We start from the raw sequence: 18,776 nt of genomic DNA, 5'->3' as shown, positions 1-18,776 counted from the left end.
GTGAGTCGCCATGGTGATGTGTACGCAGCTTGGTCCTGCAGTCACAGTCCTTCACCTGAGACACAGCCGAACAAATTCTGGTGTTTTTCTTCAGCATTAAGATGTGTCATGATTAATCAGCGCCTCCAAATTGGACATGGGAACTTCAAAGTGTCTCTGTCGGATCAGAGATGATGCTGTTTTCAGTCTTACGCTCGCTTGTCTATTGTCTAATGTCTATTCAAAGTCAAAAGCAAACAACTTACCTAGTTTATGTCATTCCTCATCCTTTCCACTTACTCTCATCCCCTCTGTCACCAGCAGGGAGTCCTCTAGTCCAGACTTTGCTTCTGGAAACGTTGGCTTGTCCTCATCAAGCAGTGAATTGACACATGGCACATTTCTATATGTATGGATATCCTCCAGGGAATAAACCCTCTATTTGTATTAGTGATTAGGACCAGAGCAACATAGCCAGAGAGCAGGCAAATATTATATAATGATATGAACTATTTCTGTTTCAGTCAGCAGAACTCAGGCTGCAACAATAGTCCTGTATTACGGCAAAAGGCTGTGACCCGTTGCAGCTTTGCGTTGGCGTGTGTGTATGTTTTTGAGTGAATACGTGTGACTTTGAGTGAGAGCACAGCGATGAGTCTAAGTGAGTGTGACAGGCAGCAGTGCAGAACCCCATGGCTATCATCATTAAGTGGAAACGAGGGCCTGGCTTTGCGGGCAGGCCACGGCCCAGTGTTTACCGGCGTTACTGCTCTCCCAGATGTGGAGGCTGGTTTATTTAGCTCTTATTGAGGCTCTGGAAATCCTCCCCTGGCACGTTAGCTGCAGGGTGTTGCCCCTGGCTAAGGCGCGCAGGGGAATGGCGGCAAGGAAGCGCGTAGGGAGCCATTCACAGGCAGGAGCAGCTGCATGCGAGGAGGCCTCGCAGCGGCGGCACAGGTCAAGCGGGCGAGTCCCGGGGAGGGAAAGAGGGATTGGGGAGGGAGAGGAGAAGGGGCTGCTTGGAGTGATGTACAGGTGGGAGAGGTTTCCCCCCTCACCCCAGTGGAACTTTGTGATAGAGTGCTGTGTGTTCCTGGTGTGGTTAAGAACACACACACACACCCCTGTCAACTCAATGATAAAGCAGATAAAAAGCCCATTGTCTTAACCTAAAAATAAACTGTTGTCATTCCTCGAAGGTGAAGCAGCCAGTAATTTATCTTATTGTTGCCTAATTGTATTATTCGTCTTATCTTATTAACCCTCTCATTCCTCCAGCTCACACAGAATGTAGCTGATGGGGTTTGATCACACTCAAAGGTTTAATGCTGAGGTGTATTTCAGATTGTGTAACACGCTGACATCCATTTGCTTTCAGTTCCCCTGCATTGAAGTTTAAACTCCTCTCTTCTCCAATGCACCATAAGGAAAAGAACATCCCCAGTTTTCTCATACACGGCCTCATCTCGACTCTTGACCTGGAACACGACCTGCATTATAAACCCCAAATCTAAAAATTGGCTCCCGCACGAAGGCCATGGGTTTTATTTGTTACGTGAACTTCACAAAAATACTGAAGCTTACTAAAGGATATCCCAAGGATTTTCTGTAGGATTTCAGTCCACACAATTTACTAAATCTCCAGTAATTACAGAGTTCCCTCACCCTAGCACCTGAAATCCAGTTTCATCCGCCCTGGTGCCATTCTAAGAACAACTGTGGAGTCTGCACAGAACTGTAGTTAGCGCTCCTCCTAAACACGGACCAGCAGCGGGCCAACAGTACCAGTGTGTGCCTGCTACCGGCCGTGTGTGATCATACATCAGGCAGACGCATAGGTATTCTCTCTCTCTCTCTTTCTTTCTCCCTCAGCCCAGTTAGAAAGTCTTTGTTGTGTTCATATGAATAGGTTATTAAGCATGATCACTGGACCGCCCAGCCCCTTAATTCAAAGTGTCCTCATTTGTGTGGAATCTCATTCATATGAACCTGCCTCCCAACTCCTTGAATGATTCCATTACCCCGGCCTTTTTTTTTTGCCAGAGAGGGAGGAAGTCTGGATGAAACGGGTTAATAATGCAGCAGTGGGGTGGTGGCGGTGGCGATTGTCCCCCCTGCACACTGAGGGGCTGAATAACTATTGAGCCGTACAATCCTAGTTCACCAGTGAAAAGCATTTCTGCAGGGACCGGCGTAAACCTGTCAGCCCTCCACATTCCTCACTCGTTATGTTGGGAGTCTGTGCGCGATTGTAAAAAGGCACAATGTTTTTCCAACATTTCTCATGTTTGATCCAAGGGGGCCAGAAGTGTGTTGCTAACGGAGCAGAGTATTTGCTGAGAGTCTGAACACCTGTTTGAAAGCCACGGATTTATTTCTCCGAAAATGAAGGCAATATGCGCCGGGTCTCCTCCCCGTGGAAGCGTTCCCTGCCAAGAGTTCACTTGAAGTAAACTATAAGAAAAAGACGAGGACTTTGAATCTGCGCTGGATTTTGGGAGTTACAGAACTAACTCCAATCACTATGGCCCAATAATTCTTTCAGTGCTTTATAAGGGTTTAAAGATGATATAATGACTGACTAACTGTAAGAAGATGTACCATATCTTAAGGAGTAAAGACACTCTGTTTTTGGTTTTCACAACCATAGCAACGCCATTTTATGTGCTTTTATATTGCCCCAGACAGACGAACCATCAAAACCTCTTCTTGCGCTCTTTATTGAGCCTGAAACCTTCAGACACTCTCAGGCAGAGGATGGTCCAATCATCGACTTTCTAATAAGGCCCACATGATACTTTTGTCATATTTTGAAGACACTGTCGCGCATGTGCGTGCACAAATACACACAATGTGTGGAATGTTTTCCAGGAGGCTTGAATGCCAGGGATTCCCTTCGTATTGGCTGTGTGTCAGGGCTGCAGCTGGACTAGGATGTGTAGCTGTGTGCAAGGAGACCCAGAGGACAACATGGCAGGTCCTTCTACTGCTGGGGAACCATTTGTCTTTATCTTATACTTACCCCAAACACATGGTTGTTACACAGGATTTGACGCATGTGACATATTGAGGAATGGTCCTTGGAGACCATCCATAGAAAAAGTGATACAAAGCAGATTCATGTTTTGCTGCTCTGGTAAATCTTGGTCACTTTTGCACAGAAATGCAAAGCTCTTGTTGTGTTCTTTCAGTCTCTCTCAGTCTCTCTCTTAGTTATCAGTTAAGTTTACACCCTCAAAGCACCAATTAATCATTTCCAGCATGTTGATTTTTGTCAAGTATGGAGGTCATCTGTCTTTCTACATGTAACATAACGCTCTCAGCCCAGTGCTTCATTTACAGAGGGCAGAGAGCAGGACGACCGGGCTCTTAAGTTTGATCTGCGTGACAATATCAGGATGCAGAGTGACGATGGACTGTGTGTGTGTGTGAGCGTGTTGGGGCGGTCCACACAATTTGACACATCAGGTTCATCCACAGTCCAGCGCTTCTCTAACTGTTGCCTGCTTTACATTGCAAGTGTTCCATATCGTGCCCAAGAACGTGCATACCATACCTTTAAGTAGTGCATGTAGCCTCCGTTTGTCATCGTACAGTCGCAGCTGAGTGTTGGACAGACGTGCAGTGAGTAACTTGCCGGTGCTTCAGCGTATATGAATACAGTGTTTGTTGCTTTTAATGCTGAACTGAATATGGGAGCAGATGCTTCCAGGGAGGTCTGATGGGAACACATCTTATCAACCAGATTGCTTGATTAAATCTGAAGACCTGTCATGTCTTGAAGTAGTGTGTGGCTCTACCTTGCTTGAGTCACTGCCTCCGTTGCCCACAGAACCATTTTGCTCAGTCTACAGTGGTTTTGTTACTTTTGTAGCCGCTGTTCCCACGATGCTTTGTTCAGCTGCGACGGTAGATGCTGGTTCTCCCCTCTCTAATCCGCCTTACTCATAACAGAGCTCCGGGTTGTCAATCAACCAGCCGACAGACAGCGCCGCCCAGCCCCCTTCACCGCAATTCAACCGTCTGAGCAAACGTATACAAGTTGTACGTCTTTCTTACCCCCCTTGCTTTATTCCTTATCTCATCATCTGGGAAAGCGATCCTGGCAGCCGTCGCCCCCACCAAGCCTGTAACCTCGAGAACAGATAAAAATCTTGGGGGCCTGGAGAGGTGTCACTCCTCAGTCGACGTGTGAACGGCGGTGCTACCTCGTAAAGTGCACACGCATGAGCGAGGCTGTATGGGTCTCATTTTATTACATTCACCCCTCTGTGTGCCGAGTGTTTGTGCAGGCGAAGGGGAGCGCTGATTGAAGGGAAAACAGGCCGGCGGGGAAGCGGAAAGGGCAAAGGGACTCGGATTGCCCCCCTGAATGTTTTTGTTTTTTCGCCTCATGCCGCGTAAGAATATTTTGACACCTCGTACAGTTTCTTTGGAAGGACTTTCTCAAAACAGCCCCCCTCCCCTGTGAGTGAGTGAGTAATGTGTGAGGCTTGCTCAGATGGTTCCCTCTGGAATTAAAAGGTGCAACTGTCGAAATGAATCAAACCCAGATGGACCTGATTTTTTACTCAGGCTTAGGTTTAAAGTGCTACATTTTATTATTATTGCTTTTTTTTTTATATTTGTTGGTAATCTAATGGCCGACAGGATGTTTTTACACTTTAATGACCCGTGTTAGGGTACTGTACTGTATATGGGCGCCCCGCAGCTTCCTGTACCCTGCCCTGCTCTGTGTCTCTGTCGTGACAGGTGAGGGTTGTGCAGTCGTTGCCTGGGCCCGGACCCTCGGATGGCTCAACACCGTTGGGCTCCAGCCTCTCCTCCCCGCTCCACCGCCCCCTCACCTCACCCTCCCCCTGTCAGGCAGCGGTGCCATGTTTTGGAAAGAGCCCTTACGATAAATTGCATTCCAGGTTTTGTGTGCGACGTGAAAGGTTATGTTGTCTTTATTGGCTTGACAGACGCCTCCAGTCTTCTGTAAACAAAACAGAGATGTCTGTGTGAGGCAGCAGGTGAAACAATTTGTCATCCTGTACGTGGCAATCGCTCTTTCGCTCTCTCTTTCTTTCTCTCTGTCTCTCTCTCTCTCTTTCTCTCACCCATACACATGCATATATCTGTGCTTGTGTAAACACTCAAAGGCAGTGTCCTTCCTTATACACATGGAAGGTAGGTAGTAAATTTTGCATCTTTTTCCAGCACGAGATTAATATGATTTAGTAACAACACGGGTTTATGTTGTATTAAACACAACCGGGGATCAAACTGAGTTTTATTTGAAGTTCTCACTCAAGCCGTACGTCTTCAGCTGGCATCAGTATCGCATTGTTAGACTTGTCCAAACACAGTTGAGTGTGTACGTGTGCGTCTGTGTGACTTTGTAGACGGCCGTGGAGGAATCCTTGCCTGGCTGTGAGTAGCAGCCCTTCCTGTGTGTTTATGCTCTGCGCTGACCTCACGGCCCAGAGGTCACGCTCACTAAAGCAGCCAGTGGGTCACAGACACATTTGGACACGCTCTGTCTGACACCGGTGTTTGCGTGGGTGCGTGAGAGGGCAGCTGGACATGTATGTATGTCTGTCTATCACTAAATATGGAGGGCCATAGCTCTTGAGGTGACTGACAATACCAGGCTCCTCACTTCGTCGTCTCTGTCATCGTTTTGATATCAGACCCCGCTCTCTGTGCTTTGGTCTCGCTCGCTGTTTCGTCCATGTGTGTTCCGAAAGGCGATGAAAGCTACTAAAAATGTAAAGAAGTGCTACTGGCCTGGTTACAAAAGTTGCTTGCTTGGACATCCCCCATAGTACGACTCATGCCAACGGGGTCAAAGGTGACTTAAACATCTTGATGTTCTCAGATCGCTGGCCACTATGTGTTCCAGTGTAAAGAATGCTGAAAAAGTGCTCTGAATCATAAATAGCTGATAGATGTGTCACATGAAAGCTATTACTGGTTCCCTGCAGAAAACAAGATTACATATTGCGGAAGTTATTAGTTTATTTCCGATCCGTGGGGGGGGGATTTTGTTTTCTGCTCTCGCTGGTTTTCATTTTGGACCGAAACTTCTCACTTGCACATATCTTAAAGGGGGCTCTGCATTTTAATTCCTGCCGGTCATTCTTGTCGGTCCGGCTGTGTAATGTGTTCAACAGATGGACGAAAGTGAATCAGGATTTCATGGAGGCTTCAGCCATGCCTGTCAGACTGATCTACTGTTCTCTGCGTCTGCTGTTTGCTAAGCCCTCACCCTGCAACACATAGCCGCCTCACTTCACGCTCCTGGGAATTGCAGGGGTACACTGTATCTCTATAAGAGGCTAATTTATTACTGAGTGGATTGTGTTTGTGACTAACTGTGTTTTGAAGGGTATTTTATTACTGATTTATGTGAGCTGGAGGAGGATCAATAAAATTCTTTCTGTCCGCAGCACGGTGCGCACATGGGACCTGAGTTCAGAAAAGAAGCACAAATCCGTGTTCAAACCGCGCTCCTTCCAGGGGAAGAAGGTCACCCCGACATGCTGCACCTACAGCCGCGATGGGAAGCTGATTGCGGCAGGCTGCCAGGATGGGACCATTCAGATCTGGGACAGGAACCTCAGCGTGAGTCTCAACAATACAAACACACAGATACACAGACGGCAAGTAAGACGTGGACGGATGAAGGCCGTAATGTGCTTTGGGTTGTAAACACGGGCCAGTGTGTTTTATTATGGTGTACAGAGTCATGAGGCTGAGGTCGTGTGGTCACAGGCCAGCAGGTCAGGGTTCAAAAAGTCACCAACACTGAACAGGACCCAAGATGCCTGGCCTCAGACTACATTTCTGCAATCTGTGAGGAGTCAGAATATGAGACAAGCCTGTCTGACATTGTTAAAGTAACCAGGTACAAGGCCACGTATTCCATCCAAACCCTGACAAAAATATATTCCATTATATAACTAAATCAGTGTGCAATAGGTGATGAGTGAACTGAGTTACATGACTTATTGCGAGGTCGGGCTACAATCTTCCTCCCAAACTTTTTCCACTATTAATTGATTGGGCAATTGAGCGATCAAAGCGTGCCTTCCATTCTTCTAGCTTCCCGCTGTTGAGGTAATAGTTTATCTTGGCTTCTGCAGAAGCTCTCTCCTCATTTGTTCGACAAATCACCATTGTGGATAAAAATGACTGCCAATCAAGCAGAATTCTGTGGAGCACTTGAGCAGAATGTTTGTCTCCTCTGAGCCGTCCTGCTTGTTGGCTTTAGTATTGACAGATCTTTACGTCTGGGCAGCAACAGGAAATGACTGGCTGTCGTCTCCCATGTAGTGATTAGTGAGAGAGATGGTCTGGCTGCTTTTCGCTGGCTGGCTCGTTCACAGAGAAGCAGAAGCAGCACCTCCAAGATACTGATGGAAAGAAGGATAAAGAGGAGGAGGAGGGGGGGCAGGGTGACCTACAGCACTCTCTCTTAACTCTCGCCTCTCTTATGTTCTTTTCCCAGTATAGCTTCACAAGTCACCTGGGAGTCCCACAAAGTTATAAACCTACATTTTTACAACGGAGAATAAAGTGAAGTAGATTGATCGCCACGCATAAAATTGCTACATAATTCTCCAGAGACGTTTTCAGTGCATTTTCACGGACAAGACGCAGAATCGGAACACAATTTCTGTCTGTCAACCAAGCCGGTGTTTGTGTTCAGTAATTGTTTGTTCCACTCCGTGTCCCCTCCGTCCGTCTGACTTCCTGCTCCACCGACACGGTTGACTGTTTCTGTTATTTCATATAGAGTTGTGACAGGGACAATTACGGCACAGTTGGTGAGTTGGAACAGCTTAATTGGACGGAGAGCTTATTCAGATTAGTCAAATGGAAAGTAGGCTACACCATGATTACTCCTTACAGTCAACTTTGTAATCACAGGACACACAAGCTCCTCTGTGATTATCTTCCTATTGTGACCATGTTTGTGCCTTCCAATGTGCCAGTGTGTGCAGACTCCCAGCTCTCCACTCACCCCTCACACCCGGGGGCCGCTTATAGCAGCAAAAGGCTCTAAGCGATTCGGTTAAAGCTCTCAAAATTTATTACCCCCTCCTTCTCTAAAACTAAATATTTACCCCGCGTCCCACAGCAGCTTACAATAGTCGTGTCTGTTCCCTGACCACTGGAGCCTGGCTCGTCTGAATGGCTCAAGAATTTTCGTTGGTGACCTTTGCCCCACTGGTGCCATACCTTGGCATTCTTGGCTCCCAGAGTCTGTCTCCCATTATTTCAACGATTTCCATATAATTGTTTTGTAATTATTACCAACTGATATCGCCACGTGTGCGTTATTTACTGTTCAACCTTTAATGAAATGTTTGAGCTTAAAAAGGAGCCGGACCGATGCTTTTTTTTACGGGGGGCTGCTCCCTCCCCCGGGCGATGCGAGTGAAGTCTATCTCCTTTTCGCATCACCGCTATTACTCATGGCCAGAATATGCAGACCGATCAATCAGGATCAATCACGTACCTGACCTTGATCTAGAGCTCTGCTTGAGGAGAGCCTATTGAGGGTGACACATGGTGCTCTTGAGCGCCGACACGAGCTGATTGATCCAATGGCGGGAGTCAAGAAGGTCTCTTTCAGCGGACTACCACAGAGAGTGATTGCAGGCTCATTCTGGGACCAAAAGGGGTCGGTGCCAGAATTTCAAGACTTCATTTCCACGGTTGCCTGGTAATGTGCACTCTGCGGTACCTCGGCCTGAGGTTGCTGGCCTTTGTTCCGAAGCATTACTGCGGAGACCGTTGGAATGTTATGATGTCATTGTAGTCTGGAAGCATCTTAGTTGAACAAAGTGGGACCCCAAAATAGGTGGGGGTCATGGACTACTGGTATTCTTTCTTCGGGGGGGGAGTGAGGATGGCGCCTTATCATAAACCAACATGACAAACTCATTTTCTAAGTAACCTCCTTTTGTCACAGCGATTGGCACTCCGCTCCCTCTCCTACACTCAACATCCTGTTTTGATTCCAGTCACACACACACACACACACACTTTGATTTTATTGCCACAGCTTAAATTGACCACCACTGTTGGCCCAGCACATAATTTACACTCACCTGCCTAACAGGGCCCTGAATGCAACGCCCCGACTCTGCACAGCATCACTGTAAACCAGTCTATCCCCGGCTCATAAAAGACCCCACCAATGGAGATGGACTCGAGAACAAACAATAGCAAAAATCTGAAAGCGTATGGCACGTTGAAAGTGTTTAGACCAACTGTCAAGGATCTGATAGCAAACTAGAGTACCTAGACGGCCTTCGTCATGAACCTGTCTTCATAAAAGGATTTCGAGTGCGATCAAACCGCTGCAGCATTAAATCAAAAGTGAGTGTGATTCCAAACAATTGGACCAGATCTCTGCACCACCGTCGCTGCGCTGCTCTCCATCTGCGAGCCAGTCACTTCAACGACCTTCAGGAGATGCTTTTCATCAAAGAAACGCTAAAGTGTTCAGTGCTGTTTCTGTTTCCTCCCTCAGGTCTTAATCAAGTGCAAAATTCGGACAATGTGTGGCGACGTCTTAGTTTGTGTGGTGCGGAGCTGAAACGTGGAGGAACACACTCGCACACTGCGGGATTATCAGGACATACCAGCACACACACACGCACGCACGCACGCACACACACACACACACACACACACACACACACACACACACACACACACACACACACACACACACACACACAACCACTTGTTGATTTCCATGAAAGATCAGAGCAGCTGTTCGGCACTGCGGTCCGGCCACTCGATCCCCATAAAAGTAAGAGAAGTCAGAGTGAGATGTTTGTATTGACTGCAGGGGGTATTTTTAAGGATTTCAGGTGTGCGGTGTTGTGCGTTAATCTTATTCGATAGTGCGGCTCCGCGTTAGATTGTCAGGCAAAAACTCAGCTTAGACAGGAAGCGAGCAAGAGAAGCTTTAAACAGAGGAGGAGAATCCGGTTTCACGAGCCGGCTGTGTAGATTATCACAGGGAAACAAACACCGTGGCATCTACCAATACCAACCAGCGCCGGGATAGTAAACACACACCCGCACACTCACAACGGCAGTGTACAATCTAGGAATAGTAACAGTTGACACGTTAGCTCGCATCCCCGCTCGCCTTTCTGCTGCTTGTACGGCTTCTTCAGATCGCGGTCGAGTTGAAACGATCTGCATTCGCCAGGCTTCACCAGTCCCACTGTTGTGTCAGCGTGTCTCAGTGTGTTTCTGTTGTGTTTCAGTCCCACCCTCAAGAGCTCTGTTTTGTATTTGTGGGGGCGCTTCATCCGTTTATGTAGTTGGGCACAGATTATGTGTTTGACCCAGTCCCATCTGTTTGTCTGTTTGAATTGAGAAATGAAAGATGGAGCAGGGCCTTTATCTTCATGCAAACATATTGGATATTGAGGATAGGACATCAGCGCCCGACAGTAAATCATAAGGGGGGAGGGGCGGGGGGGGGGGGGGGGGGGGGGGGCGGGGGGGGGGGGGTGTTGTCATCGGCTGGTTTTTACACAAAGCTGCATTGTTTGGCTTTGTGAGTCCAGAGATAACCGACACAATACGCTAACAGTGCCACTCTTTTACATAAACTCGAGTCATTTCATGTCACGTCAATGTAAGAAAGAGTTGTTTGATTCAGCTGTGACAGTGCATTTCTACAGTTAAACGTCTCCGGTGAACAACTCCATGTGCTAAAGGGAATAGTGGTTGTGATTTGTTTTGGGAAGGCAAATTCAGACAAATCCTATCCAAAATGGCAAAAACGGTATGAAACTCACCTCCTGAACTGCCCTGACCTGAGCCGACCTCCCTTTATCTGTCATTCAAGTCAGTTTCCACATGGCGAGCGAGATGACAGGTAGATAATCGGAGCCGGCCGAGGAGAATGGGCTTGATTAAAAGGCAATATGTGAGGGAAATTATGACGTGAAGCAGAAAATGAGCCCCCGTGCCGAGTGTATCTGGCAACGGGCTCGGAAAGCAGAACACATTTTATCTCCCACTCAACGCAGAAGCGTTATCTCGCACGTCCAGGTTAATAACTTCCCTCCATTTACTACGGAGCCGAAGCACTGACAGCCTCGTTTCCTCCCTGTATCATAAGGACACATCACTTATTCTCGCTCTCTCTCGCTCTCTCTCGCTCTCTCTCGCTCTCTCTCGCTCTCTCTCTCTCTCTCTCTCTCTCTCTCTCTCTCTCTCTCTCCCTTTCCCCTTCCCCCTAGGCGCGTTCTCCTCTATTTTCTTCTCCCCAGCGTTTCCCCTTTGCTTCTCTATCTTATCTGTCTTCCACACTCTGTGCACATTGGAGATTACTTCCTCGCCTTCTCCCAGTCAAAAGCCCCCGTGTTGCTGCAACTCTCCTTTCACTGATTTATTTGCGTTCCGTTCAGAGCCGATGGGAACGTAGCTGCATAAACCCAGGTTATGTTTGTTTGAGTGCCGGGAAAAACTTGACTATTGCCTCACCGACGTCGCTATCTCGTATACGATCAATCTCTATAACCTGGCTGCACCGAGCTCAGGTAATGCTCAGTCACTGGATGGGACGCAGGCAACACAGCTTTGGAACACGTGGAATGGAAAAATTATAAAGAATGAATGAACTTTGTGTTTCGTTTGGGCTTATTTGTTAATTCCGTCTTTGTTGCTGTTCGTCATCTGCATTTTCCTTTGTGTATATGTGTGTGAGAAAGAGTTACAGTGGTGTAGGGGAAGGGGGCGGGTGGTGTCGAGCTGGGTTATTTCCAGCCTCGGCACACACACTCACACACGCACACACACACACGCACACCCTCTGCACTACAGTAGTTACTCAGAGTGAGAGCTGAGGAAACACACTGAGGGGTTGGCCATCTTGGAAACAGCTGTTTAGACGAGGAGTTAAAGTACTTCTGTCTGGAACATGGCTGGACTAGCAGCATGAATGTCTTGGATGACGTTGGGAAAAATTGGTTTTGGTCATGTGTTCTGGCTTCCATATTGATATTTTCAGGAAAGTCCTCCTTAAATTTCCCCATTTTCTTTTGAAACTCAATATTTGTTATGCTTTTTTTTGGACTGTGAGTTGTAGATTTAAGCTCTGAACGCTTCTGTTAATGAGGCTGAAATCCCTCAGCGTCTCCTTCTTGGTATTCGGTGATTCGGGGTCGATCAGCATCTCGGCCTGACGAACGTGCTTGGGGGAATATTTTAAAGGGAATAATGACATAAGTGAACCTAATGTTCTCACACCGGAGAGCCAACCAGCGCTACCTAAGTCATGACCTCTTTGGAGGATCGGTACCTCCCACGTGAGACCTTAACTCAATTTAATATTTCAGGTAGAACCAATATCAAAGATCAGACGGGCACCCGAGCTCGCCAAGGTAAATTTCTGCGGAGGGTTAGCTCTGCTGAAGAAAGTGTAAAGTTGCAAGCGTTTCATAACGTGCAGCGAGCTTGGTGGGCGAGGGTGTAGTATAGTGTTCACAGAGGAAATGGGAACCGTGTGTTGTTTCGAAGACGTTGAGAATAAAAAAGGTCTTTATGCTTCTCCGGTGGCCAAATCAAACATCTTCCATTAAAGCAACACATTGAGATTTACACAGTAGATGAGCAGACTGTTGCTCTAATAGCCTCAGATGTTGAAGCAATGTTATGCTTAGGCCAGCGCTTCAGAGTGACTCATTATGGACATTTCTGTGATTAAGTCATTTACCACTTTACAATAAGATTATTTATTTAAATGGAGTCGAACAGTTTAATTTAAATGTGATTTTAATTGTTGAATCTCAAGTACATAACTATGTCTACTTTTATCTCTGTTATTGGACACAGATGTGTGTGTTCTTATCACTTTATATCACTTTCACACACGGACCACGTGTGTGTTGATGATGAGCGTTAAACCAGCTTTAGACCCGTTCATGCCTTCTCCTCTATCACAGGTAAATGAAGGCCTGCTTGGTAATTGTATCACACCACAGTATTATACCATAGCTTGTGTCAATCTCCAGTATGTGCTCTAGAGTCTCTGGTTTCAGTTCATTCAAAGTGGTAGCTGCAGCGTTTAAACAGGAAATTCAAGTTGGAAATTCATGCATGCGAATGAAAAACATCAGTTTCCATTTTCCGGCAGTGTTAAGCAGTGTGTTAAATCCTGCCCGAGCCGATTCAAGAAGCCAGTTTGGATCTGTCGGTGATGCTGATGACTCACCGAGACCGATTGCTTTGGTCTGAAAGTGGGAAGATGTTTGTTTTCTTTGGTACCTAACTCCAGCACTCTCCCGTTTTTACCCTCAGGTCCACACCAAGTTCCACTGTCGGCAAGCTCACACTCCGGGATCCGACCCATCCTGCTTGGCCTTTTCCTACGACGGCTTCACTCTGGCTTCACGTGGCGGTAAGCAGAACACATCCTTCACCGAGATTAACGTAGGTGGTAAATCACACTTTCTCTACCTCAAGCCTACAGTAACGCTTGCGTCCACCTGTCGTGTCCACCTGTCCCTCTTTTAGGTGATGACACACTGAAGATATGGGACATACGCAACTTCAAGAAGCCTGTGAACGTAGCTACTGGCCTGACCAACAACTTTGCCATGTGAGAACTTTGCGCTGCATTACAGCCTTTGCAGAATCAAGTATGGTGATTTATGTGTGGATTATGAGCTGATGATGTTGCTTGTACTTGTGTGTGTGTGTGTGTTGGTGTGTTGCTGTGCCTATCAGGACCGACTGCTGTTTTAGCCCAGACGACAAGCTGGTTGTAACAGGGACATCGGTGAAGAAAGACCAGGGGAGCGGGAAGCTGGCTTTCTTTGACCGAACGTCATTCGAGCGGGTCTACGAGATAGAAGTGACCAATGCGGTGAGTTCAGAACCTAGAAATGTTGCAGGTACTTAGAAAAAACAACAGCATTCTAAGGTTTTGTTGTGAAACGTCATGAATATTTGACTCGTCTGAAGGGGGGGAGGTATGTTTGATGGCCCATTTATCCCAATGCAGATAATCCACAGATTAGAATTGGACGCAGGGTATCAGTGGGTTAAAAGCACAGGTCAGTACTGCAAAAAAGACCTTGGTTAGTAGGACATGTTCCAATATCCAGCAGTATTCATCTGTATTGCATTTGATTTACATACTCATGAATTAGGAATCTTCCGCCCGTGTCGAGTCATTTTTAGTCCGACAACTGCCAGAGTGGAGCTTGTTATGCGAGTGTGAGCTGACACGCTGTGTTGTTGCCGCCACCGTCAAGACCTAAGGTGATATACATGTAACGACAGAGCCGCCCGTGTTCCCCGAAGACTCTGTCTCCTAGCAACGCAAACAAGGAAGTAATCAAACATCAATTAAAATAAGTAGCTTCATCATCATCATCATCATCATCTGTCCAAGGCTTGGATTTGTCAAAAGTCATTGTCTGAACTACGTCACATCATTCCATAAAACCTGTTCCAGTCTGCATGGAATTAGGTTTTATGGATGCAATTTGGCCTCTGAGGGAAAAACCAAAACCATATTTTCGATGTCTGGTCTTATATTAAAAGCAGTTAATAAAAAGAAAATGAATATGTTGGCTGGTATTCAGAGCAAACATGAAGCATGTTTTCTAACTGTGACAGTCAGCAGACGGTTGTGCAATGAAGCAGGAATAAAATGTTACTCACTTAATTCAAACATTTGGCAGCGTAATCCCCGGCAGGAATGCTACACTCGTCCCTCTGAGTGACTGCTTATCTTGAGGGGATGTTCTTGTGGGATCTGAGCAGAGTACAGAGCGACAGTAGCACGATTTTGGGGGGGGGGGGGCGGGGAAGAAATGTGGAGAAAGCAAGAAGAAGAAAAGTGAAGGAGGAAAGTCAGAGAAATGTGTTTGAGGCCAAGCGAACAGAAAGTGGAGTTCCGTGACCTTTCCTGTCAGCGAGCCGTTCCCACAAACGTTTGGCAGCACGGCCGCCGATGCTTTTACATGTAGTTCATTTGAATTATAGCAGAAATTAAATTATGCACGGCCAGCGTGATCGTGTTCCATTCACATGCACAGACTCTCCTGTCACACTTCAGCATTCTTCATGTACTCTAACTAATCCCGCTTTCTCAGAAATCCATTTGGCGAGGGCAGCCAGCCATAGGTGTTGAAGCAAAGGGGCAAAGGCGCCGAATGCACATGGTTATTTTTTTTCCCGCTGTTTCCTCTCTGTCTCGCCTTCTTGAAGCTCCTTTCAACAGATTTTAACAACCAGACGTTGAGGTCTGACAGAGGTCTCCCTAGCTAAGGTATGACACTTTCTCATGGGCCATCGAGAGGGAAATGAGAGACAAAGGCCGTGTGTGTGTGTGTGTGTGTGTGTGTGTGTGTGTGTGTGTGTGTGTGTGTGTGTGTGTGTGTGTGTGTGTGTGTGTGTGTGTGTGTGTGTGTGTGTGTGTGTGTGTGTGTGTGTGTGTGTGTGTGTGTGTGTGTGTGTGTGTGTGTGTGTGTGTGTGTGTGTGTGTGTGTGTGTGTGTTTATCTGTGTATCTCCCTGCCAGCCAGCTGCTGCTGTGAGCTTGCGGACCTTGGCACAGCACAACATCCACACACACTAAGTGCACACCGGCTGCACTGTTGCACTTTTGTAGGGGGAGGGCAGTTGACCCAGATTAGCAGAGATACTACGAACAATAACAGTAATTCAATCAGATATATTTCTCTGTTATTCTTTGCCATTTGCTCATCTCAATGTGCAAGTAATTACTTAAACCCAGAATGGAAAATACTGCTGGGTTCATGTCCAAGTCCTCCTGATCATTCGGCTTCAGTTTCTCTCTGTTTGCAGCGGTGATTTAGATTTTAGATTGAAACCCTGATACAGAGTACTCGACGGCTTAAGTGGTTAATCAAAGCCGTAGTTACTGGATTGTGCAGTACTTCAGTTTGAATGTTGTGCTATGCAGATGTAAATTGATACGACAGGGATCAGGGATGTATTCTCAATTTTCTCCTCAATGCCTACATGACCCTTGAAAATTGTTTTCTCTCCCTTAATCGGAGTAGAATCCAAATTTTAACCTCATTTAAACTCTGAGGGTAATTATGTTTCTTTAAGTGTTTTTCTAAATAATTAAGAGCAAATTTTCCACACACCCTGTTGCTTCTCGTGTCTTTAGAGATGATGGTACTTGTTAGTTGGAGCTCCCGTCTAGCTGCAGCTGGAATTTTACCGACTATAAACTCGGAGCGAGCTAAATGGTGCGATGCCCTTATTAAGTGCTGAGCAAAAGTGTTCATAAAGGTACCAGGATAGGTCCTCATTCAAATGCTTCATCAATTTTCAAGTTCCTACTAAACAATGTATATATATATACATAACAAAAACACTATTAGCTGTGAAGTTTGCACTAATGTTAACAAGGTTTCTGCTGAAGGTAACATCAAAGAAAGACTCCAGACACTTTGGGTCAAAGAGTCTGTTTAGAACTTGACAACCTTCCTCCTCCCTCGCATCACTCTGCGGACCTTCGTCTCCTCTTTTACTTTCCTGAAGAGGGTAAACATTTGGAAGTGATTTTTCCATTGGCCTTTCACTCGTTCCGCCATCTGCCATTGTGAGAAACTCCAAGAGCTTTAGCTCAGTTTCACTGGAAGGACAGCAGCCCGTCTCCCCTCGTCTCCCCTCGACTCCCCCTCGTCTCCCCCCCTTCTCCCCCTCACCCTGTCAGCTCTAAAGCAATTCAGCCCATTTCCCACAAAATGTCTGAGCGCGCCGACTGGTAGAGCGCTGCCAGTCTTCTTGGCACAGAGTTTGTTTGCATTCATTTTACCCGCCTCTCCAAAAATTAACTGGGTAATGATTAGAGTGGAGTGATTGTTGTTTCTGAAAACAACTTCAAGCATTGCAGCCAGATTCAAGCCACAGTGATGTTTATTTATTGATTTGAATTTCTTTTTGCATTTTAAATGTTTGCAGGTGAAAACACTGTCGGCTTACATGCAGTATAATTTAATGTAATGAACTGTTTATGTGTGGAAAGAGTACAGTTTGAACAGTTTGATCATCAATATGTTGTGTTGAAGAACGTGTGGTGCAGGTTTGAAACATTTTCTCAAAGTGAATCTTAATGGGAAGGATTCAAACTCACTCGGATCGCACAAGTTACAGAACTTTGAAGGCCTACATGTTTCTGATTTGTTACTTTAACAGTAGAATCTCTTGTCTTGAAAGCGTCCATGTGCCCTTCACCATTCCCTACGATCATTTTGATGTGGTACAATTTCGTTTTTTTGCAGCCCATCAGTTATTTCTGGGTGACATGCACTCGGTGAACCTTGATGGATGTGCTATTTACTATGTTTACATCTACCATCTGCCTCTCGGGATGGCCCAAGAATTTAAGTGCAGCCTTTATAAAAACGGTGTACCAGGCAGCCGAGTGAAAGGAAGGAAGGGGGCCACCAATCATCTCTAACTAAACAGTCTACATAACCCCAGACCTGGATCCTGGGGTTCACATCAGAGCCGGAGGATGTTTTAGGGCCATTTGTTAAATGCGTCGTTCTTATCAGGGGGCAGGATCCAGGTGAGACTGCGTTGCCTACTGAAGCGATGGACTCTCGGCGGGATATCTAACGGAGACTTTGATGAATTGGGTGTGTGTGTGTGTGTGTGTGTGTGTGTGTGTGTGTGTGTGTGTGTGTGTGTGTGTGTGTGTGTGTGTGTGTGTGTGTGTGTGTGTGTGTGTGTGTGTGTGTGTGTGTGTGTGTGTGTGTGTGTGTGTGTGTGTGTGTGTGTGTGTGTGTGTGTGTGTGTGTGTGTTGAGAGAGCCTCGTTCGTGCATTGTATCCTCACAGAGGGGTGTGACGTTTGCAGGCAGAGATCCAGTTTTGCATCACCTTGGCTTGGTTGATTGTTTGCTCGTGCTACACCTACCCACCTCGCGCATGACGGCTCTTGAACAGTAATCTGCCGCTCCCTTTAAAACCAACGTTCGGCGGTTCAAAGGTGGAAGGGAGGCCGTGGCTGTATTTTTCTACACGGTGCAGAAGCCGCAGCTGCCAAGTAAACCGTGCAAAAATGCAAAAGCCAACTGGGCCCAGTCAGATAGTTCACACTAATTACAGACTTTCCAGGGATGTGCCAATTCAATCATGTGTAACTGAGGTGTTAAAGTCTTGCATTCTGCTTTCCCCCGCCTGCATAAAAGTTGGCCTGCGCCGCTCCATCTATCAAAAGCTGCACACATGCGGACAGCTCACCAGTGACTTAACACAGCTGTGACTGTTGTGTCCGTAAAATAACTTCATTTCGTCGTCAGCACTCACACACACACACACACACACACACACACACACACACACACACACACACACACACACACACACACACACACACACACCAGGCAAGTGGCTGTTGTCTTATTTTCCCCCAATCAGCCTCTGGTGTTTTAATTTTATTGGCTATATAAAAAGCTGCTACCAAAGATCTGACTGATTAAAGTTTCCTCCCCTGGTGTTGTGATGTCATTTTGTGGACGTGGAGCGTAAACAGGGTTTCCTGCAGAGTAAACACAGTACTCAGAATATCTGGATCGCAGTCACGCTGTTGGACTGAGCTGTGCTTTGGCCGTACACACTCTGGGGATCCAGCAGGGGTGGGCCCCAGTGAGCTGCTGTGTGTGTATGTGTGTGTCTCACACTGGCCTGTTCCTCTCTGTTTGTCTTGTTACACTGTTGACAGCCTGATTTGTTTGACTGTGATGATGTAGTTTCCCCTGACTTGGCTGAACTTACC

The 18,776-nt window shown here is 46.6% G+C and overlaps 1 protein-coding gene across 1 annotated transcript in view; it reads left to right on the top strand.

The window, feature by feature from the left end:
• Window positions 1–18,776, top strand: part of wdr70 (WD repeat domain 70) — a 30,956-nt gene that overhangs the window by 5,563 nt on the left and 6,617 nt on the right. Inside the window, exons 10-13 of the mRNA XM_076164197.1 lie at window positions 6,414–6,588; window positions 13,306–13,405; window positions 13,522–13,606; window positions 13,735–13,873. Of these exons, the coding sequence (XP_076020312.1) occupies window positions 6,414–6,588; window positions 13,306–13,405; window positions 13,522–13,606; window positions 13,735–13,873 (499 nt within the window). The remainder of the gene's footprint in view (window positions 1–6,413; window positions 6,589–13,305; window positions 13,406–13,521; window positions 13,607–13,734; window positions 13,874–18,776) is intronic.

The sequence above is a fragment of the Genypterus blacodes genome, unplaced genomic scaffold (assembly GCF_046128005.1).
Source record: "Genypterus blacodes isolate CSIRO-AG114 ecotype Tasmania unplaced genomic scaffold, CSIRO-AGI_Gbla_v1 ptg000133l_1, whole genome shotgun sequence".
NCBI classification, from domain to species: Eukaryota; Metazoa; Chordata; class Actinopteri; order Ophidiiformes; family Ophidiidae; genus Genypterus; species Genypterus blacodes.
Note: the sequence above shows the minus strand (reverse complement) of the source record. Positions and strands in the feature narration are given on the sequence as shown.